General features: G+C 40.1%; 1 protein-coding gene across 1 annotated transcript; it reads right to left on the bottom strand.

Moving 5' to 3' along the window:
- Positions 1-476: 476 nt before the first annotated feature.
- BLOC1S5 (biogenesis of lysosomal organelles complex 1 subunit 5) lies at positions 477-18,649 on the bottom strand. The gene is made up of 5 exons (XM_059815422.1): positions 18,538-18,649; positions 17,201-17,283; positions 14,837-14,966; positions 10,436-10,494; positions 477-2,442 (listed from the first exon to the last, which is right to left on the bottom strand). Exons 1-5 carry the CDS (start codon positions 18,647-18,649, stop codon positions 2,263-2,265), a joined length of 564 nt encoding a protein of 187 aa, XP_059671405.1. The 3' UTR covers positions 477-2,262.
- Positions 18,650-24,558: the final 5,909 nt, after the last annotated feature.

Raw genomic sequence — 24,558 nt, 5'->3', positions numbered from 1 at the left:
ATAATACTAGACACATCAGGCTTGTTTGGGGTGTTTTTTTTTTTTTAAGCATTTGGATAGAAAAAGTAGGTTTTCCTGTAAATGTTGGCAAGTTACTTCAAAGACAATTAAGCATTTCCAAGTACCTCAAAATCTACAGCATATCACATAAAAAAAGTGAAAGTTACTGAATAAAATAATTCAGCAACAGAGTTTTCAGGTAGTCCCCACAATGAATGAGAATGGGCCAACAGGCAGATATACCCTATGAAGAAAAGCGTTTTCAAATGATCTTCAGCATAATAAACCTGTATCATTCTAAAAGAGGAACACATTCTCAGTGTTAGTATTTAGAAGCTTTCCAAAGAATCAGAGGCACACATCCCAGAAGATTTTGGAAATACCGCTTTATTTTCCAGTGAATATCCAACTTGCAACACTTGTATCATTGCTTAAGAGCCCTCAAATTGATGGAATACTAAAATCTACAGCTCCAGTGCACAGTTAATTAGATATCTAAATTTTAATAAAAATTACCAGTGCAAAAATAAAAAAATGAGTTCAGTATGCAGTTAAATGCATTCTGTTATAAAGATACTTGGGCTTCGAGCACATATACATCAAATAATCTGGTAAGAGAGAAGCCATTTTCAGTCTGTGCTCAAAACAATCCTAAAGACAGGCAAGAACTAACTTTTTCTTTTTAAATGAAAGTCTGAGCTTAGTTACAATATTCATCGTGGGTACATAAGCTGAAAAATATTACAGAGGTCACCTTCTATTCAAATAGGGGTTGTTCTAAAAGAGGCTTTCCTATTTTTCATGTGTGGGATACTTCTGAGACATCTACGTTTTTTCCATCCACAACAGAGAATTAACAACATTCCAGTGTGCCCCAGTGTTGGCAAGTCCTCTTTTCAGTCCAGATACACGATGATGATTGATGAAGCTGTTGGGCCTACAGTAGCTGTTGGGCAGAGCAGCTTGGCAGGAATTCAGTGTTATTGAAAGAAATCTCAAATACTTATTCCATCTCCTCTACTAACTTTAATCACACTATCAACATGCTGCCAGGAACGGAGCTTTGACACCAAGCCATAAACTTACACAAGCAACCATTGTTGGCATATTACTGTTGCAACACAGGTAAAGGGTAAATTCTGTTTATTTTTACCTGTTTCCATTCTATATTGGACACCAGCTAAATTATGGAAAGATATTTCCTGTACTAACGGTTAGCTTGCAGCAAATTTCATTAAGGTACTATGTCTCATTTTGCTTGGTTAATGAACTGATTAAGTTAACTTCTTCAGTTACACTGCTGTTAACTGCAAGTTTTAAATAAGAGATAGCAATACAGGAGCTTCATGTACCCTGTAAGAGTAACAGTTAGTAAAAAAGCAGATCTGTACTACAGACGTTTTACCACTAATCCGCTCATTTGTTATGCTGATAAAGAAACAAAAATCTTTCCTCAATTGCTTTATAAAATTCTGACAAGCTTATCCTAAGTAAACCAACAGCATGTCAAATATTGAAAGTAAATACTGTACAAGCTACAAAGCTAATACAAAGACCGATATGCTTTTCATGATTACTTCCGAGCTTGTTTTGGCTTTGCTTAGAATAGTAAAGCTTAAAAAGAGAGGCCTGAGAAAAGAAATTGTTGTCCAAGCTCACTTAGCCATTTTTATGTTAGCAAAATACATTTAAATCTCAGCTCTACTTCATAATACTGAACATACAACCTGGAAGTTGGAATTACAACTGTTGAGATCTTTCATTGCTAAAGCTTCAAAGTAAAGTATTCCGTAAAACAAGTTGGTTTTCCTGAAATCTATGAATGGGATTTATGGTTTTCACAGTGAATTCTCAGCTAACTATGGCTGGAACCTATTACACCTACTTTTTGGGAAAGGGCTGTGGCTGCACACTGGGATAGTTAGCATTACATTAGTCTCCGTTTTCCAAAATGATATGATACTCTCTGCAGATGGGAGAGAATTCCAGTTTGCAACTCCCTGAGCTGATGTAGTCACACAATGTAATTTCCAGTTCCACGTTCCAACAAATGAAGAAATACTGGCATTCTACCTGCCCTGAACAAAACAAGCAGAGATAGGCACTTAAGTTGAAAGTATGCAAACCTTTTCTTCCCATACCAAACCTGTAGCGGAAATTTTCCTTTTTTCTTACGTGTTTCAGCTTTCCAAAAGAATCTCAATTTAAGTCAGAAGCAACTGAGTATTGGCACAAGCCCAGCATTATTAAAAAAGAAAGGTCTTAAAAAGAAACATATTTGGCCAGTTCCTTCTCCATCTCAGAATACTGCTCTTTGAGGCGCTCCATAGCTTTCCTGTGCTCTTCATCCACCTCTGCTCGTTTCTTTTGCTGTTCTTTCAGGAATTCCTCCCAGTGGGCTCTGCGCTTCTCTTCGCAAGCCATCAGCTTGTCTGCCTGAAGCTGAGAGGAGGAAAATGAGAAGTTTTAACAATCATTTCCAGATTAAAACAGAGGGTTTAATGAGTATCAGAGAAACTGGGCTTTTACTTCAGTAAAGGAAAGTGAAACTAGCAAGAAAACGTATGAAAAGGTGAAACTAAATAGAAAAAATTATTTTTATAAAGTATAGTCAATCCAAAACAAATTATAAAATGACTATGATATTATTAATGTGATAGCATTAGCAACAATAGGTTTTTCTATGCTACAGTCTGGTGGAAAATAATTAAATAAAATAAATGGAAAGACAGTTTACAGTTTCTAGTTTGCTGCTGTTAGTTTCTAAAGATCATACTTGTTGCATTATTTGCTCCTCTGACAAGTGACAATGTTAGAAGTCCTGTAAGCAGCTGATATAAATCTGTATTATCTCACAAAGATTTTCTTTTTAAATGAACCTCTGATTTTGGGAACATGGTATTCAGTGTTTTTAGCTCCTTAGTTATAAAAAAAAAAATTAACACCCCCCCACCCCGGTAAATGGACACTGCTTTTTTTTTTTCTTTTGTTTTTCTTTTCTTGTGTTCACGCAGAAAGAAGCTGCCTACTGACACAAATAGACTCAGGGAGTCTGAAAGTAACCAAAAGAGAAATAATTTAAATAAAATGCATATAATTTTCGATTTAGTGGTCTTGAACCAAGAATCTGCATCTAGTACAGCAAGCACAGGCAGGTCTGTGTTATATATGATACAGACTAAAAATGCACCGGGAGCATTACCGTAGCTGATTTATGAGGAAAATACTAGGCCCATTATATTTCATATTTGTGAGTGCTAGACAAAATAAAATTTTAGAGAGTTGTGTATGTCCATTATTTAGGTATATATGCATGACTAGAGCTTAAAGGATCCACTTCAACAGTCAAGACAACGTTTGAGGTTTTATGTCAAATATGTGTAAATAGAATGCTTCTATGTTTCACAACAAATTATGATGGTTAATAAAACATGTATAAATTATATAGTCAGCCAAGTCTCCAACATATTGCTCCTCTTTTCTTGACATTTGCTACTTTCCCCTTGAAGGTCTCATTTGTTGAGACAGAAGTATTTTTTACATTCTTGAATACATTTTTAAAACTAGAAGCAAACCACATTTCTATTTTACCACAATGCTTATTTTCAGCACAGTCATCAGATACTAGTGTTGATGAAAAGCCTCTAACAAAAAAAGGAAAGAGTGAAATAGAATATAACAACATGGATATTCAATGTTTTTAAACCGGCAGTTTGTGTTTCTGCTTTAGCCAGCTAGCTCTCACTGTGATTAATGTCTTCCTTTACAAATAAGTTATTTTTCCCCTTATACTTTCATACTGTTTGGCTTCTGGTAAGTCTGATTCCTTTCACTCTCTTATCTTGGAAAAAAATAGAAAGCCAACAAAAAACCCAATAAATCTAGCTATCTAGTAAGAGAGATCATACACACATCCAATACATATGCCAAAATGAGCCATACTTCTGAGGATTGCTTGCATGCAGTATTAACAGTCTGGCCTCCTTATATTGTAAATGCTGAAGTCACAATAAATCTAGGCAGTAGTTCTTATATTTGCTCCATCTCTCAGCAAAAGAGAGAATTCACCCTTCTTTTATTTTCTTTTTCTCTCCTTTTTAGTATATTGGCAATGATTATTTTTTATGTACAGTACTTCTGTGTAGGAGTAAATACTATCACACAGCTTCAATAGACATCTGGCATTTTTGTCAACTAAAGGCAATGGGAACCCATTTATGTACTCTTCAACATTCTGTGTGTTGTTCTTCAAGAGCACACGTCCTGGGTTAAATACACCATTTTTGCCCTGTGCATTTTACATACATTGTAACAACCTTATGCCAAGATCCATTTTGTTTGCAACGATGCAATATCAGCTACGAACAAAACAGAATAGTGTACACTACCAGTTTGACCCGTACGCTACTTCATATGCAACGGGCTTTGAAACTGTCAGTGCATCGCAGGCTGACAGGATTACACAGCACCTACCCAAACCACACTTCAGCTAGAGTAACCTGTGCTCCTCACAACACGAATCGCTTGCAAGGAACATGAATAGCTATTTGCTATTTCTATTTTCCACTGCACCATTTCTACCCAAGGATATAAAACGATTTACATGGTAAAACAACTGAAGACATTTCTAGAACATGACATAGCTAAGTTTAGTTTATCAAAAATCTGTGGTCTAACTCCTTTCTTCTCCCAAAAAACCTCTTGCCTTCCCCTGCTCAGTCTTTAGCTTGTTCCGGCACACGAGACGTGACATTTTGAAATAAAGGGCTATTAGCAGCCAGGCTAGGTACATTGCCTAATCTATGCCTAAATGAAAATTTAAACAGTTGAGTACTGAGAAGCAATTGCTGTAAGCGCTTATTCTTTAAATATATAAATGCAAGCAGCATTCTACTGAAATAGTAACTACTTTTACAGAGCACAATTTATGTTGGAAATACATAACTCCATATAATCGCAATTTACACCTTTAACAAAGGAAAAAGTTGCAGATATGAATAAACACTTTAGAAAACAGAAAAATAAAATTAAGATATGCTAGAGCAAGCAAGTAAGAACAACAAGATATACCAACTAAAAGACATCAAGGACTTGAATAGTGTTTTCACTCTCCCACCCTGGTAATGATTTGGAAAACTCCGCTGTAGAAGCTCAGCGCCCACATTGGGCACTGCAGCTCTCCTTCTTAGAAAACAAATTAAAACCCAACTGTTCTCAGCAGCACTTCCAGATCATTAACACTGACGGCTGCTGAGTGGATATGTTTGTGTGTGTGAGACGGTCATAATCTTGAAACCAATATTCCTATTCCTACCAGACAAATAGCTGTGTGAACAGTAAAAATAACAAAGTGTGATTCTTAATGAATGCGTGCCCGAGGATACAGATCTTTCAAAGAAAGTGTATGGCGCAGCGTAAACTTGTTTCTTGTTAGAAGTTAAAGAACCCATGCAGGAGAGACCTATGAATGCTGTATCTCTGGGATAATCCTCCACGAGCACTTCAATCTTGTTAGGCATCACAGAACAGTAAGAGAGAGAAATCCCAACCAAAGACAGATTCTCCCATGCTTACATCCAACTGCAAGACCCAATCTGCAACAGACACCATCCCTGGAGCTAGGGTACTAAAAGGCTTCCTTCATCCAAGCCTTCTCCTCTGTCTAGTAACACGTGCTGCCATGGTACAGCCTTTTGCTTAGCAGAATATCACTAGCGGTCTCTTGAGGACCCAGGCTCCCATGCAGGACACCACCACCTAGCTCCAGCCACCAAAAGATTCGGTTTCTCAGCACAGAAAGATGACACCTTGAATACTCTGTTCAGTTTTGGGCTGGTGTCCAAAGAAGAGCAACGAAGCTGGTGAAGGGTCTAGAGCACAAAACTTACGAGGAGCGGCTGAGAGAACTGGGGTTGTTCAGCCTGGAGAAAAGGAAGCTGAGGGGAGACCTTATCACCCTCTACAATTACCTGAAAGGAGGTTGTAGCGAGGTGGCCGTTGGTCTCTTCTCCCAAGTGACAAGCAATAGGATGAAAGGAAACGGCCTCAAGTTGTGCCAGGGGAGGTTTAGATTTGGTATTAGGAAAAATTTCTTCACCAAAAGGGTTATCAAGCATTGGAACAGGCTGCCCAGGATGGTTGAGGCACCACCCCTGGAGGTATTTAAAAGACATGTAGATGTGGCACTTAGGGACATGGTTTAGTGGTGGACTTGGCAGCGTTATGTTTATGGTTGGATTCAATGATCTTAAAGGTCTTTTCCAAGCCAAAGGGTTCTATGATTCTATGACTTTCTCACTGTAGCTCTGCAAGTACCCTTCAGGTTTGCCCTACGTTGTGCCTTCTTGCCACAATGCTCTCCACTCCTACCACATCCTCTTCATATCCAGTGCTATTAACTTCTCTGCTTTATTCAGCTGAGCATAACACACAGGAGGAAAAACTAATGAGATCAAGACACTATACAAAAAAATATTATGCCCTAACTGTGGTTGTAGCTGTAGCACAGCTAGAAAGCACAGAGGTCCATATAGGTAGATGAAATAATCTCTCTTGTTAAATATGCCTCTGGCAGTCATGAAAAAATTTAAAATACAAAGTTTTTCAAGATGCATAGACATCTTGGCATGGATTTGTATTGGTTAAGTCAAAAGTCATTCTCAAAAAGCAAACAGTTTCCAAAAGTCAACATAATTATGCATATGAGTGATCTGTAGAGACAATACTGAGTATTTTATGCTATCAATTAATAATTTCCAAACTTACAGATTTGCAGAAAGTTTGTTTTCCAGCAAATAATACACACAGAATCTGATCGTATGTCTGGCAAATTAATTTCCAGGGTGATTTCGTAAAGGTGAGGAAAATAACATCTTCATTTTAAGGTAACAGAACTTCAGGTTATTTTCCATCAATTTATTATTTAGGAAGTGTTCCAATGTTGTATTACATTTCTCACTTCTCAAAGTCTGACTACTGAAAACCAAAGATAGAACCTCAATCAACTTAAATATTAATACAAATTGGTGCTGCTATCTTAAGTGTCAGGATCCCTAGTTAAAATCCCTGTCAAAATTAATTAAGTCTGACCCTTAAGTCAGACTTAATTATAAATTAGAAAAGAGCATCTAATAAGCCCAACACAGCCACCTCAGAAAGTTCCACTGTTTTCCTCTTCCAGTCAAGAAGTGTCAATGAAATTGTTTTGGTATTTAACTGTATAAATATAGCAGTGCATGATAACAAGACAGAAGCCAATATTATGACACCACATTCAGGCTTCAGAACAACACATTTTGTTCTTAGGTAAACCTCATGACCTTTGTAACATGGGAAAATGGCCGCATGAACTAAAGCATGCAGACAGATGTACCTGAGCCAAGAGGAAGCCTTAGGTAATTCCTGATGTTGTATGGTATAGGTAAAGTATTTAGACAGGAACCAAAACAGAGAGTCTCAATAATTAGCTATAAATTATAATGTTTTAAGCATTAGACAATCCAATGTTCCCTGCTATACTGTAGATTTTTATTTGAACCAAAAGACCATTTAACTGTCAGCAACAGTACATTATGCTTTAGGCTTTTACTATCTGTGTTACTGACTAGCACTTACTATCACCTACTGCATAGAAAAAAACATTTTTACCCCACCTGAAAAGATCTACAAGGCACTACAAATGGTATTTCCCCATGGCTGTTAATTTGGACAGATGTTTTTGTTTGTTTAATCAGAGAATCATGTCCTCACCCCCAAACACTCTTAGAACTCCAGCTCTATGCTCCTCTAAAGTTTCCAGCTCCAGACCACGCCGATACAGCTTTGCCCTGTGTTCGATTGCTGGTTATCCATTCTTTCAGCAATTCCTCTTCTCCAAACAGTATTTCAGCTGTTCTGCTAGAAGTTCCTTCAGTCACCCAAGAGAACATAAGCCATAGTAAGCTGTTAAACTTCACTTTTCACATGTAACCAGAATACTTGGCCTCAATTTCTGTCTTTCAGTATAACTTTATAAATACAAGGGTTTGGGAAACTCAAACTAAGCTTAGAATCTGTTCTACGTTTGTAATAATGCCTACTACTTTTATGAGTAATTTTTTTATAAGATACTTAGACATCACTAAATTTGGAAGATTTTCAGCTTTCATGTTCATATAAAAAGTTGAAAATAGTTTTGAGTTAAAGTTTCATCATTAGGTTTAGATATAAACCAAAGCTTGTCTAAATTACAAACATAGTTGCTGCCTTATTAATTCCTGTTCTGGGAATTCCCTTTGGTGTGTTAGCAAATTTACACATTTTGGCAGTGACGTCTTTCATATTCCTTTTATATCAACACCTACGTGCAGACATTAGTTATTTGGAAAAAATCTAATCTGATTATGAAACCACTTTTTCACTCAATAGTGCATACTGCTTGAACTTGAAAGATAGTAAAGCTTTCTTGTATACAGTACTGACTCACATGAGTTGGTTGTATTTATTTGTATCCTTGTTTTACTGCCATGGGTTATGCAAAAAATTAACATCTGTAAAAACATCAATTTTTTCAGTAAACTTTGTTTTTCATATTACTTGGGCTATTTTTGCAGAAATTAAAAAACACAAACAAACCCCAAAAACACATCAAAAAAACCCAAACCAAAAAACCCACCATTTGAGGCAGACACAGGCTTTGAGAAATGTTACCATACTAGTTCATGCTACAAGCAATTAACAGGTAAGACCATAATGGGAAGTGTTAGGTAGCTTCCAGTATAAGCCTGTACCCTTCTACATAAAAATATTTAAAATAAAAAGAAAAAAAAAAAAGAATATAGTACAGGTTTAGAAAATTTCTTGACGTCTTCTCTAGTTTCTCCCACAAGCTTAAAGTAATCCACAGCTTGAACTACTAACTAAATATTACTGATCTGGATGGGAAGACTACTCAAGGAGACAAGGGATTCCATGAATGCTTCTTTCAATCCTGTAATCACAAATTACTTTACATCCTAAGTGAGAATGTGGTAGGGACAAGATAATTTCCCTTTTGTTACTTGTCTGACATGAGTAACTGAAAGGAACCGCAAAATAACTAGTAAAGCAAATAATCTATTCAGCAGAAAATGAATTCATTTCACTGAGGGCTGCTAACACTAATCAGCTGATGCTAGATCTTACCAAAACCCCATTATTTTTTCAGAACACAGGATTTCAGAAAGAAAAGTAAGGAAAAAGTATTTCTCTTCAAGTGGCTGCACTACAAAGACAACTTTTATCTATGAAGAATTACCTACCTGTTACTACTCACATTTGGAAAGTTTCAAGCCAAAAAGTCTTACTACACAAGCTTAAAGAAATGCTACAAATCCTGAATAACTATTACTATTGCTCCATTGCATTTAAAAAAAAAAAAGTGGACACATACAGCTAATATTTTAAAAAAGAATAGTTACCATTCTTATTAAGTGACTATTCATTTTATAAGTTATACATTTTTTTATTGAAGTTTTACTTCAAAGAAACAGTAGCAGAACTATAAGAATTTCCTACTTAAGCTCTTTACCAATATCTACGCTAGTGTTAGACACAAGCAAACTTTGTCAGGGTTCAGCAGTGTGCTATTCGCACAGTACCAGTATTCAGCTGCAACTGGACTGCCCATCTTCATCGATTACAAAAAGGAAAGAAAAACATGACTATCAGCTTACATAAATCAATGCACAGCCTGTTTTGCATGATGGCTGCAGAAAAGTCTTCAGTTTTTCTAAACTAAATGATTATAAATAACATTTTGCAAGTAAAAAGATAACACAGGAACACAATCATGAAGGAGTAGTGGGAAAACATGAAACTAATTTCTTGTATAATTTTCCAAATTTTAGATTCAGAGCACATGTATTTCAAATGAGCAAAGTGTAGCCAACTGAAAAGATTCCAATGATTCACATGTTCCTATAATATAGCCCTTCATTAAAAAACCCATCCACAAGTGAAAAAAACACTTCCTTTTCAACAAGCAATATATATAATATGGTCAATGTTCTCAGCTAACTAGGAAAGATTTACATTTCCATTCTGGTAAGTTAGTAGGTGTTTTTTGTTCCACAGAAAATAATTTTTTTTTATATTTAACCTTCCCCTGTATGTGACAAACATTATAGTCTGAGCTAGGAGGGAAAATAAAGCAAAGGAAATTTAAAAAAAAAAGTTTCCATACATCAGGAGATTGTAGGAAGAGCTACTGATCCATTAACTTTGCAGTCCTAGAACATATATGCCGCTGCAGTTTGCATTTTGTAAGTGCAGAAATCACCCCAAAAGAAGTTTTACTGCAAGTATATAAAGTATAGAAAAATATGTGCTATACTAAAGGCATGTAGACTTGCTGTAGAAGCACAAGACTCTTACTTAGGTCATGTTATAAAAATCTATCCATCCATCCATCCTTTACCTTCCTCTCTTCATGCTCCCTCTCTTGGAGTCTATGGATCATACCGTTGGCAGCTTGCACTGAAATAACAAATTGCAGTAGATCAGTTTGCTATTCTAAATCAAAGAGAAACTCTTCTGAAAGGGATTTAAAAGACAGGAGGCTGTTACAAGTCAGAGATTATATGCCACTGTGTCACTTAACTCTGCACAAAAAAGATTTGTCAGTACTTGCAGAAAATGCTTTACATTGATAAGTGTATGCAGGCACATCACTGCGTTCAACCCTTGTGTGTTCTAGAAGACAAAAGGAGAGAGACAGCTAGGTCCTCTTGTGCCCATATTCCTTAGTGTTGCTGACGAGCTAGAGTGCAGTACTCAGCACCTCAGAAGACATCAAAAAACCTCCCAAGTCAATAAATAGAAACGGGTGAACAAGCTCTATGCTTTGGTTGTTGGGGTTTTTCCTTATTTTTTTCCCATCAAATGTAAAAACTGATTTAGTATAAACAATCTACATGGAGAACATCTTTATGCTGGAGTGAACCTCTTCTCTCATGAGACTGAGCCTAGAAAAACTTGTCAATGGAAATAGGAACTGTATTCCTATGCAGGTATTTTTCATTTAACACTTAATTAATGCAGAATTAAATGAACTAATTTCCCCAAAGCAGTAATTTTTCCCACTAACACATCGTACTATTGAGAAATACCTTGCTTATTTATCATCATCTTAAAGCTAGTGACTTCTCACACCAAGAGGCAGGCTCCTGCCACCCTGACGGCTTCCAGTTACAGAAGAGGTTCACTGCCCTCGTAGCTGATGAGGAGCTGGGAGCACCATGAACTGGAGCATCTGGCAGCTGAGCCCGAGCCACCCAGGACCATTACAAGACAGTGGCAAGTGACAGCTGTAGCAGACTCCCTGCGGCAGGGGACAGAGGCCCCCCACCTGTCGATATGATTTGTCACCTAGGGAAGTCTGACGCTTGCCAGGAGCTCACATCCAGGATGTTGTAGAAAGGCTGCTGAGGCTCGGACTATTACCCCTGCTGCTCTTCCATATAGACACCAGTGGTACTGCAGGGGTGACCTGAGAAATATCAGGAATGACTACAGGGATCTGGGGACAGTGGTCAAAGGCATGGGGGTCCAGGTAATCTTCTCCTCAACCTTCCTAGTGAGAGGGACTCGATGGATTTTTGGGGTTAACAGCTGGTTGCACAGTTGGTGTTGGCAGCAGCGTGTTGGTTTCTACAACCATGAGACCCATTCTGAGCATCAACAGCTGCTTGGAAGAGATGGGATCCACCCGACTAAAACAGGGTAAAGTACCTTTGCCAACAGGCTGGCCAACCTGGCAGGGACAGTTTTAAACTAGAAATTATAGGTGAGGGAGTGATTCCTCAAAAAAAGAAAGGAAGGAAGCTGGGGACAGGGTAGGCAAACCAAGGGTCTGGGATGATTGTAACAGAAGGGACATAGCACCCTTTCCAAGGATCACCTCCTCCAAGCTCAAGAAAGGTCCATCCCAGCAAGTAGGAAATCAAGCAAAGGAGGCAGGAGGCCTGCATGGATGAGCAAGGAGCTCCTAACTGAAGTCAGACTTAAAAAGGAAGTGTATAGGAGGTGGAAGCAGGGGCAGGTAACCCAGGAGGAATATAGAGTTGCTGTCCGATCATGCAGAGACAGGGTTAGAAAAGTCAAGGCTGATCTGGAGTGGAATCTGGCGAAGGATGCGAAGGGCATAAGAAAGGATTCTACAAGTATGTAAACAGCAAAAGGAAAACTAGGGAAAATGCAGGCCCTCTGCAGAATGTGGCAGGGGAGCTGGTGACAAAGAACATGGGAAAGGCTAAGGTACTCAATGCCTTCTTTGCCTTAGTCTTTACCATAAAGATCAGCCTTCAAGGAATCCCAGGCCCCTGAGACCAGAGGGAACGTCTGGAGCAAAGACGACTTACCCTCGGTGGAGGAGGACCAGGTTAGGGAGCACTTAAACAAACTGGAAATACGTTAAGTCCGGGGGCCTGACAGGTTGTGTCCACGAGTGCTGAGGGAGCTGGCTGATGTCACTGCGAGGCCACTCTCCCTCTTTGAAAGGTCACTGCGACTGGGAAAGCTTCCTGAAGACTGGACTCCTATCTTCAAGAAGGGCAAGAAGGAAGATCTGGAGAACTACTGACCAGTCAGCCCACCTCAATCCCGGGAAAGGTGATGGAAAAAATCCTCCTGGAAGCATTGCCAAACATATGAAGGAGAACAGGTGATTGGGAGTAGGCAGCAGGAATTTACAAACAGGAAATCACCCTTAACTGACCTGACAGTCTTCTACAATGCAGCGACAAGCCTGGCAGATGAAGGGAAAGTGGGCAATGTTGTTTACCTCAGCTTCAGTAAGGCTTTTCACACTGTCTCCTGTAAGATCCTCATAGACAAGCTAACAAAGTATGGGTTAGGTAAGCGGACAGTGAAGTGGATTGAAAACTGGCTGAACAGCCAAGTCTAGAGTCTGTGATCAGCATCACAAAGTCAAGTTGGAGGCAAGTCACTAGTGGTTTACCCCAGGGGTCAGCACTGTGGCTGATACTATTTAACATATTCATCAGTGACCCAGATGCTGGAGCAGAGTGCGCCCTCAGAAAGTTTGCAGACGACACAAACCTCGGAGGAGCGGCTGACAGATGATACAGTTGTGCTGCCATTCAGAGGGACCTTGAGCAACTGCAGAATTGGGCTGAGAGGAATCTCATGAAGTTCAACATGGGGAAATGACGAGTCCAGCATCTGGAGAGGAATAATCCTAGGCAGCAATACACACTGAGGACCAACAACACAGCCTTGCAGCAAAAACCAAAGGCCAACAGCATCCTGGGCTGCATTAGGAATAGCATTGCCAACAGGTCAAGGGAGGTCATCCCTCCCCTCTGCTCAGCGCTGGTCAGGCCACATGTGAGGTAGTGTGTCCACTTCTGGGCTCCCAGTAAAAAAAAGAGATGGACTGGCAAGTCCAGGACGTGGCCACAAAGATGATTAAGGGACTGGAGCATCTTTCAGATGAGGAGGAGCTGAGAGAGCTGGGACTGTTCAGCCTGGAGAAAAGAAGGCCTGGGGGGGATCTCATCAAGGTGAGTAAATATCTGATTGAAGGGAATGAAGACGAGGGAGCCAGACTCTCCTCTATAGTGCTCACTGACAGGACAAGAGGTCACAAACTGAAACACATGAGATTCCATCTGAGCACAAGAAAACTTTTTTCCTGTGAGGGTGGTCAAACACTGGCACAGGTTGCCCAGAGAGGTTGTGGAGTCTCCATCTGTAGAGGTATTCAAAACGCAACTGTACACAGCCCTGGGCAACTGGCTCTAGCTGCTCCTGCTTGAGCAGGGAGGTTGGACAAAATGCCCTCCAGAGGTCCCTTCCCACCTCGACTGTTCTGTGATTCTGTTACTAATGATGTATTGCGCAGCTGACCATTAGAAAGTCAGGGAGTAATATCAAAGGTTCACTCCATTTAGAAGGTATTAGAACATATGCCTTATTTGCATGACTGCATTTTAAGTTTCAAATATCCTGCAATCCTTTTGTGCGTATAGCATTATCTACCATTTGTTATTATTTATATGGCGTCTGACATATGCAGAAATTAAATACATGAAATTAAATGCTTATACAACATGCTACACATAAAATATAACAAAACCCACACCGGTATGTTTCAACTGCATGAATCTGGCAGCTAAAGCTATATAACCACATTCCCTTGAAACATCTTTTTGAGAAGCTATCCTGCTGAACGAGTAAGAAAAAATAAATGATACTGAAAAATTAGTACAACAAATTTTAAAGTTTCTTTTAAAATCTTAGCAATAAAAAAATATATTAGATGGTTATAATGATGAAACTAGGATTAGCATACAACAATTATTACTGCTACCCCTATTTGTGACCGAAGATAATAATAATAGCACATTTCATAGCTATACAGCAGCAAGCTTCGTTTTAAATCATGGGGGGACAGTATTATGGTCGCCCGTGGGAAAATTAAGGAACTTGAAGGTCACACCACAGCATGCTTGCAACAAACCAGAAAACTGAAATTCTGTCCATGGCTTTAGCCAACATGGAGCACTAGCCTATTTCTAAGTGAGTAGCAAAAGATTGAGCTGACATAGTTGCCACTTAAATCAACAAAAAACTTTAATGTAACCTTAGCAAGAGCTGTGTTGGCTAGACAATAAATATCAAAAAATGTCCCTGTTGTTTCCCTTTTAAAATCTCACAGAAACAAGAACAAAGCACATAAATGGTAGAAAATTTATCCAAGGATGGCAGTTTTTCCACAAATCGTATTTTGAATCCAAACTATTTAAATTACTCCTCAAAATGATGCAACAAGGGAAATAAGAAGGAACGTGCTTACATCTCTCGAATGCTTCATTCAAATTGTCACGCATTGCCTGCTCACACTTAGGAAGAACATGTTCATTTGTTTCAAAGATTGTGTTCTTTAGATTTTCAAGTACTCGTAGTTCTCGGAGACCACGTTTTTCCTGCCAGAAGAATTAAAAGAAAATGAGTGGCCAACAAGGAATTCTGCTTTCCAAAATAAGATGATTTCCCAGTTGATAAACTAATACCTTTATCTCAAAGATTATACCATTGTCTATTACAGTGTTACTCTACTTATTTAGCACAATTGATAAAATTAGTTTTGTGAAAACAAAGAGTAATGCTTCATTCTTCACACTAGGATACAGGAATACTTTGAATGACACTTCTGGCCCTTGTGATATAAGTTAGTATTTACTAATGAAAACATTGTGTGGAAAAATGTGTTGGTTTGTATAGATAATTTACAGCATATCAAAAACAACAGAGAGAAACAGACCTTGAAAGCATTGCATTTTTATAACTCAACTGTTACAGAAAAATAACATAGCAGTGATTTTGCTTGCCTGATGTCTGACCTTCCAGATTTAGCACAGTATGAGGTTAAAACAATGCAAGTAAAACTGTTTTTACTGAAGCAAAGCAATGAAGTCAAGCCTAAAAAATAACATAACACAGCTGACTAAAGAGGCAGCGCTTCTTCTGGCTCAATGCTGATCATGATTAACTACAAGAACAACCATCTCTTGCTTTATTGTTTACATTAAAAAAAAAAAGCTCTCTTTCCAAAGCCACAGCACTACTGCCACTCTGAATTTCACCTGCACTTTCTTTTAGACAGTGAAAAGGATTCTGAAATGTGCTCCAGGCTGCCGCCTGCCCCCGTCCCCCTTTTTCCCCTCTTCAGAGTTATGAGTTGCACACAAGCATTCCTGTACTGAAAGTTGCTAATCATAAAGCAATTTTAGATAATCAAAAAACACTAAATCACAGGAAGTGGGCAATTGGATCACCTTACCCATTTTAAAACTTCAGAAACAGAGGCACAGACAAGTAAAGTCCCTTAATTAAACAGGTTCCAGACTTCCTGAATGCAAATCTACTTTCTTTACACACTAGATGCTAATCATTGAAAGAAGCAGCTTATATCCTAATACAACCAAAACGTATCTGATATCTCAAAGGTAGAAACAAGTGTAGTCTTTGGAAGAAATTCTGAGTTGCAAAAACGTAAATAATCCTCTGCTTTGCTATTTGCCCCATAAAAGTATAAACCAGCAACTAAATTTCAAGAAAAGATCTAAGAATATACAAAATTTGTCTAAGAAACAGAACAAGGCTTTGAGTGCAATGATAGAAATATACGAATTATAAAGATATGAGTCACAATTTTGTAATTGAGTTTAAAACTTTCCTTCCTATGAAAAGCCACGTAAAACTATTTACTGTAACCTTTAACTTATTTAGGGAAGGCAAAGAAAAGAAATCATTCCTTATGACTCTCAAGCCCATACGATACACATCTCGTGAGAGTTTAGTTCACAAACTTATTTTTCTAAACCAGTATAGAGACAAAATAGACCCGGTTGAAATATTAGCTACAGTGGCGGGGAAGACATTTTAATGCCATTTTTTTAAAACCAGCTCTGCACACTACAAGTTTGAGGTATAACTGTATTTTCAGGACTCATTTTGAGATTTTAAAATCCCACATTCTTTAAGAATTAAAATCTACCCAGAAATAGCCTTTTGTTGACACAAGATTCTACTTTTCTAAACTTCTGCTGCCATCTTGTGGAAACTGTTACACTTTCTAAGAAAAGCTGCATATAAATACTTTCGGACCTTTAGTACTTTAGCCTTATTTGCAGACAATCAGGTAACAGTCATTCAATTTTTTATGATTTTTTGTACTTTGCATGAAATGTTGCTCTTCTCTTCCAGAAATATTACTTTCTTTCATGGAACGAAAAAGTAAGGAAAAATTAAATTACAACTGTGCTAGCTGAATCCAGCTGAGGCACAAAGCAGTTTCTTAATCAGATGTAAACCTATACCGGCCAACAGTATTTTCCTTGAAACAACAAGACTTCTCTAGGATGTTAGGACTACATCATTCTCCCACATCAATATCCCTAGCAGTCTTTTGCAGGAAAAATATTTATGCTTCTTTCAAAACATTTTAAATAAAAAGACCTTAATTACTGCACTGTTTACTAAAGATACATATACTATAGGTCTGTTAGTTATTTTGGACAAGAAATACACGGCAAGTCTGTGTTTCTTTTACAAGAAAATTACATGCATACATATCATAGTCTCTAAAAAGATGTTAAAACTGTTTAAAGTCTCAGACTCTGAAGGTTACAGTACCAAATAATATACAAATACTTACTTCAAATTCTTTAACAAAGTAACGTATTTCTCCCTGAATTACTGGTCTGTGATCCAGTAGTCTTGAATAGATTTCCCCAACATCTAGAAGATTGATGAAAGTCAGACTTTTAGTTTTTCTCTCACACTTCATACTAGACTACACAACACAAGGTATCACACCATACGTCAATGCAAGAGGCATGACTGCTCACCAAATACATACAAAATCAAGAGCACCAGAAAAACATTTGTAGGCTGTCCTATCTATTCAGCAAACCACCAACTTAGATAAAATGCAATGAATCAATATTCCAGGTGCCACAGACACCTTTCTGTGAAGGTGAATGTTCTTGTCTGCCTCTCAGCACCCTCTGTTTCAACCCTCCTCAGTACAGCGTCCATATCTGACTGTTAACGGTGGTAAAAATCTGATGCAGGGCAGAACTAAAGGCTGCAGCTCAACAGAGATTCACAGCTTAAGATGTGGAAGTTTTCTGCAGGGAGACCCAAGAGCAGATCTCACTACAAAGGAAAACTGTTAGCATTTTCTTGTATTGCAGGGCCAAAGACTTGAAACTTACTCTTGAAGAAGAGTATTTACAACATAAATGTGTATGAGAAATAAGCTTGGCTGTCCTGCCCATTAAATTTAAAAGCCCTCTGAGAGCATAGCAAGTGAAGACTATTTCAAGAAATACACAGCGCGGTTCCACCGAGCACTTTAAACTGATACTGAACTGGCACTGCCATCCAAAGGAAGAGTCCTACTTTTTCTCCTGCCGGAGCTGCCTTGCGGCTCTCCCTCCATTTCTTCAACGACCTGAATCCCACCCCATTAAAAAACCAAAAAGTGCAGAGTGATTATTTCAAATTTGGGGAATGACATGATTGCAGGAAACACAAGCATAGGCTAAACCAGTTCCAAGTTCAAACGCTTCTGTGTACGGACTGACTAGGACAAAACGCGGGTGTCTTACAAAAGTAGGAGCTTCCCAGCAAGCTTAATGCCAGCGGCAGATTCAGCGTCCCAAAATAAAGCCACGCAGCTGCCCGAGCCTCAGCCTCCAAGCGAGGAGAGCCAGCTAAGCCCCCCAGGTGCCCGACTCCAAACCCCGGCACGTCTCATGGAACCGCAGCGGGCGGGGAAGCGGCCGAGGAGACGCTTAACGCACGTCTCGGCAGAGGCGCGCCGCTTCCCCCCAGGCCCCGCCGCCCCGGCAGGGCCGCGCGCCGCCCCCCTGAGGGTCCGCGGCCCCTCAACGGCCCAGGCGCCGGCGTCCCCGCCGCCCCGCTGTACGCAGCGGGCTCGGCCACCACCGGGACGCAGTACCGAGCTGGGCCGGTCCCGCTCCTCACCCTTTATGATGGGCTGAATCGGGGACCCGGCCGCCAGCGCCTCCCGCTTCCTGTCGCCGGGCGGCGGGGCCGCCCCGCTGCGGCCGGGGGACGCGGGGCCACCCCCGCTCATGGCGCCCCGCTCCGGCGGGGCAGCCCGCCGCTTCCCCGCCCGCTGCACTTCCGCCTCGCACGGGTGCCGCGCCGTGAGGTCATCGCCGCGCGCCGGCGGCCGTTGCCGCGGTAACGGCGGCGGGCGGGCCTGCCCCGGCCCGCTGCCGCCCCCGGGCCGGTGCGGGCACCGGCCTCCCCCGGCGGCGCCCGCTGGTCGCCCCTCGGCTGGGCCGAGGAGAAGGGATTTCGCACGGAAGGAGGCTGCCGCCGCCGCCGCCGCCGCCGCCTGGGGGCCCGGCCCGGGCACACGCACCGGGGACGTCTGCAGGGCAGAACCCAGCGCGGGGCTTCCTCCGGGCCCAGCGCCCCGCAGTGCTGGGAAAGCGGGACAAACGGAACCCACCCAAAGCCCAGGGCTGGCTTGGGCTCTAGGAGAAGAGACAAGCGCTCAGATACATCAGTTTGCTTCTGGGAGTGGCAGACACGGATAGCAAACGGTCGGACGTGTGCTCTACAGAAATCAAGAGCAGTGGTCTCTTTCGTAACTACTTAAAAAAAAAGGACTTCAAATCCCTACACATTTCTTTTAAAACCATTTGAGAGTGTCAGGATATTTTCAATATACTTCCCCCCCTTAGAAATTACAGTATATTTCCTCTGTTTTGTTTTGGTTTTTTTTTTTTTCATGCTACATATACTCAATATCTTTTCGAACCTCTTGATCCTTGTTCAGGTCACTGCAACTATAGTTTGTTTTCTTGCACATCCTTTTTACTTCAATACCTACCGCACTGCTCGGCCTCTTTGTACGGCCAATGAAGGAAGAACCGGACCACAAATTGGTCTGCTGCAACCTACAGTGTCCTGACCTGGAATACCTGAAAGGAGCCAGTTTAGCTGCAACAATTACTATTTTATTAGTGGAAAACAGGACTAGTATATATTTCTTTGTTAGAAATTAGTTCTGCCCATGTTCTACTCTGCATAGCTTTTATAAATAGGAGCAATTGCCTGGCTGAGGGGGGAAAAAAAAAAAAACCACGACTTTTTTCTTCTTTTACTGTGTGAAGCTATTACAAGACACAAAAAAGATGCTATTATTAAATTCTGTGTCTCACCATCAAAGCTCAGAAACTGCTCACTGAAATCACTATATTTTTTTTGACAATACATTTAATCTTCTAAACACAGCCTTGAAAATGAGTGATTTGGTTTGTTGAAACAATCTCCCCCCAAAATCAGCCCAAATACACTTCAAATCTTTAATAATAAAATTAATCTTACATTGGGAAGCATTCAATACTTCAACTAAAGTTATTATTAAAGTCAGCATAAATATACAATCTAAAATAGTTTCACTCCTTCACTGTTACACAGTCTGTAAAAATAGGCAATAATTAGCAGAGATAAAAATAATTATTAAAAAATACTGTTCCCTTTCACACATTTTTTTTTTCCTCCCAAAGTAACCATCTCTTGCAACCTATAGATTAGTATTTGTATTTTTCCACGTGGATACAAGGCACGTAAGCACTTGACAATCACCAGTAAATTACATTAGTGCTCATATATTAATAATATCTGGAGGATATTCCAGCTGGCTTGATGATCACTAACAATTAGGCATAGAATTGTTCAAATGTTAATTTTATCCCCTTCCAGTCTAGCTGCCATCCTTTCCTAGTCTCTCTCTCAGAGGAGTTATTTTCCCCTCTAAGCCCTATGTGCCAGCTATCTTTTTATTTGCTAAGCAGGAAATCCTGTAGTTAAGGGGATTTATTACTACAGCATTTCTAGGAAAGAGTTTTTACATCATGAATAATGTCAGGTTTGGAATTGCAGGACTGCAACAAGGGCAAATCCTGTGACAGATAAGTGCATCGGTTTCTAGGACTACTGTCCTGAAACCGTTTCTCCTCTTTGTTTGAATACTGTTTGGGTTTTTTTAAAGAATATGCTTTATTTACTGCATTTATGCCTGGTTTTTTTTCCCCCCGTTTACTCTCACTGCCCCGTCAAGCTTATTCTCAAAACATATTTTAAAAAAAATTAAGGAGGACTTAAAGAGGTGATGGCTATAAAAAGACAATACTTGTGGAGCCCCTGAGCTGTCAGTTTGTAGGAAGTAGTCATCAAGTCACAAAAATATGGAAATAGCTGTGGCTTGGAGCATGAAAATCAACATATGTAGTCATCATGTATTTTTTTGGAAGAGAGGCTAAACAACCTCTGTCACTTTTGCCGTGCAATGGAACCCGCTTTCTCTTTTAGGGATCACCCTGCCACTTCCCATTAGCATTAGCAGCACTCCGAATTGCAGAATCTTCAGATGAACGTGCCGAGTCCTGTCATTTCCCCCACGGGCTGTCTAGCGATGATAATCCACTAAAGGATTGTTTCATCCAAGTGGCGGTGTACGAGTCAAATGCCGGCAACAGGCAGGGAAACCCAAACCTGTTGAGGCAGACGTCTGCCGAGACGGGAGGAATCGGAGCGACGGCCCTTAAGAGGGCGAGGCGGGGGACATACTTTGCGCCAGCAGAATAAGTCCATGGGCTGCACCCGTGATGGGAGACCGAGACCGCCATCGTGATGGCTGGAAGTTTGCGGGCCGCGATGCCGATGCTGGCCAAAGCAGGCCTGGGGCTGCGCTGTTTGGAGGAGTGCCTTGTCAGATTAGCCGTGCAGCTACTGTATTTGATGCTCAACCTGGACAGACAGGCCTGCCAGGCAGAAACTGCTCAGGCAGATGATGCTAGGGAGGACAAAAATTATCCACCGCAAGACTAAGAAGACAGATGACACCCAGCAGGAACAGCAAGCCAAATCTGCAGAATCCACAATGCAGCTGGCTAGCCCGAGGCTACCTGCCTCTCTGAAGTGGAATAGACATCACCGACGAACTGTCAAATTAGATCACCAGCCTGGAAATGCTGAAAGAGATTTAGTTCTTCCAACAGAGAACGAAAAGTTTAATGGACGAAAATCTTCCTAAAGGGGCCAAGGTAGCATGGGAGGGGAAAGGGGAATCCTTCAGATGCAGCAACAACGAAAAATTACTCACCTCCTGCCTGCCTGCAGAGTGAGAGATGGGACGCGGGGTGTTCTGCAGCAGCCACAGTCACTGTAGTCACTACCAGCGCGGAAAATAAAGGCCACGCCTGCAGGAACGTGCACAGAGCAGCAACAAGTAACCATTGCTACAAAATCAATCTCCCCCCCGAAATCTGTGATATCTTTGTATGTCGCCCTGGAGCTGGACTCTGAAGTACTATAAATCTAATATTTGAGACATGCGGCAGTGGGATACAAAGACCCAACCCGCATCCGAAAGCTCGGCGTAGAAGGGTTGCATGATCCATCTCCCCTCACACGTCTTTTACAATACAGTTCAAACACAAAAAAATGTGCAAAATACAATTCAGTTTCAATAAATCCACAACAAAAATTAGGATTACCAAATGAGTAAGCATGTGCTCAGGTGTATGGTGAATACGAAACCTGGTGTTTCCGTTAGGGACAGCAGCCGCATGATCTAATTATAGATGCAAAGAAGAAATACTGCTCTTAGGGGGAAAATATTAACTGTATTAATCCATTAAGCAGCTGCATCATTGCAATTACACTTTGAAGTAAAAGACCGTGAAACACACCAAAGATTAGAAGTGATAAAATTGAAAATCAAAAGAAAAAAAAAATCAAATAGACCTACAGATCCCTCTTCCTAGCAAAAAATAGAGGTAAAAAAAAATTACATACATGAACCAGACCTCTGAATAAAGAGCTTACACTGGATTTCTTGATAATGATTTCATAGGTGTTACCTATTCCTTTATTGTCATCTCTCTCAGCTAATCTCTTAAGTACCTTGTCCTTGTCTCTTCCAAATCCACAGTACTGAGGAGCAGTTTTAATCATCTATTGCTTTTTAACCAAGAGGAGAATAAAGATGCCCAAGTTCTAGAGCTCTCATCTGTAATGTTACTTGGGTGTATTTTATTTCATGGACAAAACCATGTTAACTTTTCTAAGTCACATTTTCATATAAAATAGTTAATATACATGAGTGTCTTACTTGAACTGCAAAGTACTCATGTCCATCTTAAACGTTAGTCTCAACTCGCTGCGAATAACCCAGGATCCACACCCATGCTGAAGAGTCTAGATTACTGTTCCATCAGCTATGATTACCATTGAAATAGTGTGTGTGAGAGAGAAAGAAAGAGAAGTTGAAGAATTATTTTATCAAGATATTTCAATGAGCTATAACACCTATTGGGAGGTTTAAGATTTACCTTACAAAAACTAAGTTCCCCATTTCTAGGCCTATGGTCTTCCAAAGATGCAGATGGTAGTAAGAAACTCCTGGGAGAAGGGCTACTTCAGTTTAAAAATAATTTGAAGACGGTGCAGTAGAGTATAGAGAAGGATTATAAGAAAAAAAGATTAAAGGGATGTGGAAATACCACCTCTTACAGGCAAACAGCTAAGACGCTAGCTAGGAGACTTCACTATCCAGATGTTATGCATTCTACCCAGAGAATCTCTGGCAATTCAATCGGTGGAAACCTCTTGAAAGCAAGTACTTACTGTGGGTGGGCAGTGAAGAAAGGTAACAAAACTTGCTTGATTTGACTTTGCTTGAATTAAAACATTGCTAACCAGAAGTGGTACCCCCTAACTTGGCTTCTGTGTGGAAAGCTGGGATGCCAACCTGGTAGGCAAATCACTGATGACTCAAAAGGAACCCGACAAAAAGCATGTTATACATTTAAGCTATCATAAAAAAATTCTTTACAGTTTTGCTGCTGAAAAGCCTACACTTAAGTTCCATCTGAATGGTCAGGTTTTCTTAGTACCCAGGTCTAAACTGGAACTAGTTTTTTTTGTTCAGTGTAACAAAGATCTCAAATTTCTCATTCCTACTCACTCTTCTCTAATCCCGTAGTAAACCTGGATTTTTCTGTATGTCACTGTTGCACAGTTGTAAGTCTCAGTGCAAGAACTGCCCCTAGAGACTTCTGAAGTCAACGTGAACTCTGACAGCTCACTTGAAAATGAAGCTACACATACAAAGATGACTAAAAATCATCAGCTCGTTTCTAACATACCCAATGCAATACTTGAACATCTGTTTCAACCTGGCTTGTCTGCAAGCAGCGGTCATCTTTGCATCAAGGGCAAAAAGACAAGTCGAAGTGGTAACTGTAAGATTTCACTGAACACTTACAATTATCATATTTATTTCACTGTTGAATTTTTCAGTTGCTGAAAGGTTGTCATGAAGCACTATCTCACCATATGGCAACAACCTCAAGTCCTAGAGGCACATACTTAAAAGACCATAACATGTCAGACCCCTTGAATAAATTAGATAGAACAATTATGCAAAATAATAATACTGCAATGATGAGAAACATTAACAAATGAAAGCGTCACTATTCATGAAATGCTGTGAAAATAAATTCCACACATCACTCTGGTCATCATCATCATCAAACTGCGAGGCAACGAAAGTAAAACATCACAGTATTTACTGTGCCCTTCAGCAACTGAAATTTTAAGAAAGGAGAAGGGGGTTGCAAGGGAGGAAAGTCACTTTTACTAATGTTCAGTGAAAGTACAATAAAATATTACAGAAACAGAAAGACAAGCAGTAGTAGCTTTAGAAGCAGCAGAACGTTTACCCACACACACTCTTTATACAGACTATCAACGTCAATTTGAGAGCCCACGTACGCTATACTTCATCTGTAAACAATATGAAGCATCATCTTCAAAAAAAATGTACCTCATACAATCTCAGATAGACCAAGCTACATTTTTATGATTTTTCAGGAGTTTGGTGGTTTTTTTGGTGGGCTTTTTTTTTTTTCAGATTTAGTTGTCCTTGATGATCAAAAGGCATTAAAGAGGGAGAGGGGAGGA

Source organism: Gavia stellata, chromosome 3 (assembly GCF_030936135.1).
Source record: "Gavia stellata isolate bGavSte3 chromosome 3, bGavSte3.hap2, whole genome shotgun sequence".
NCBI lineage: Eukaryota > Metazoa > Chordata > Aves > Gaviiformes > Gaviidae > Gavia > Gavia stellata.
The sequence above is the reverse complement of the archived record's forward strand: the minus strand, read 5'-3'. Positions and strand labels throughout refer to the sequence as shown.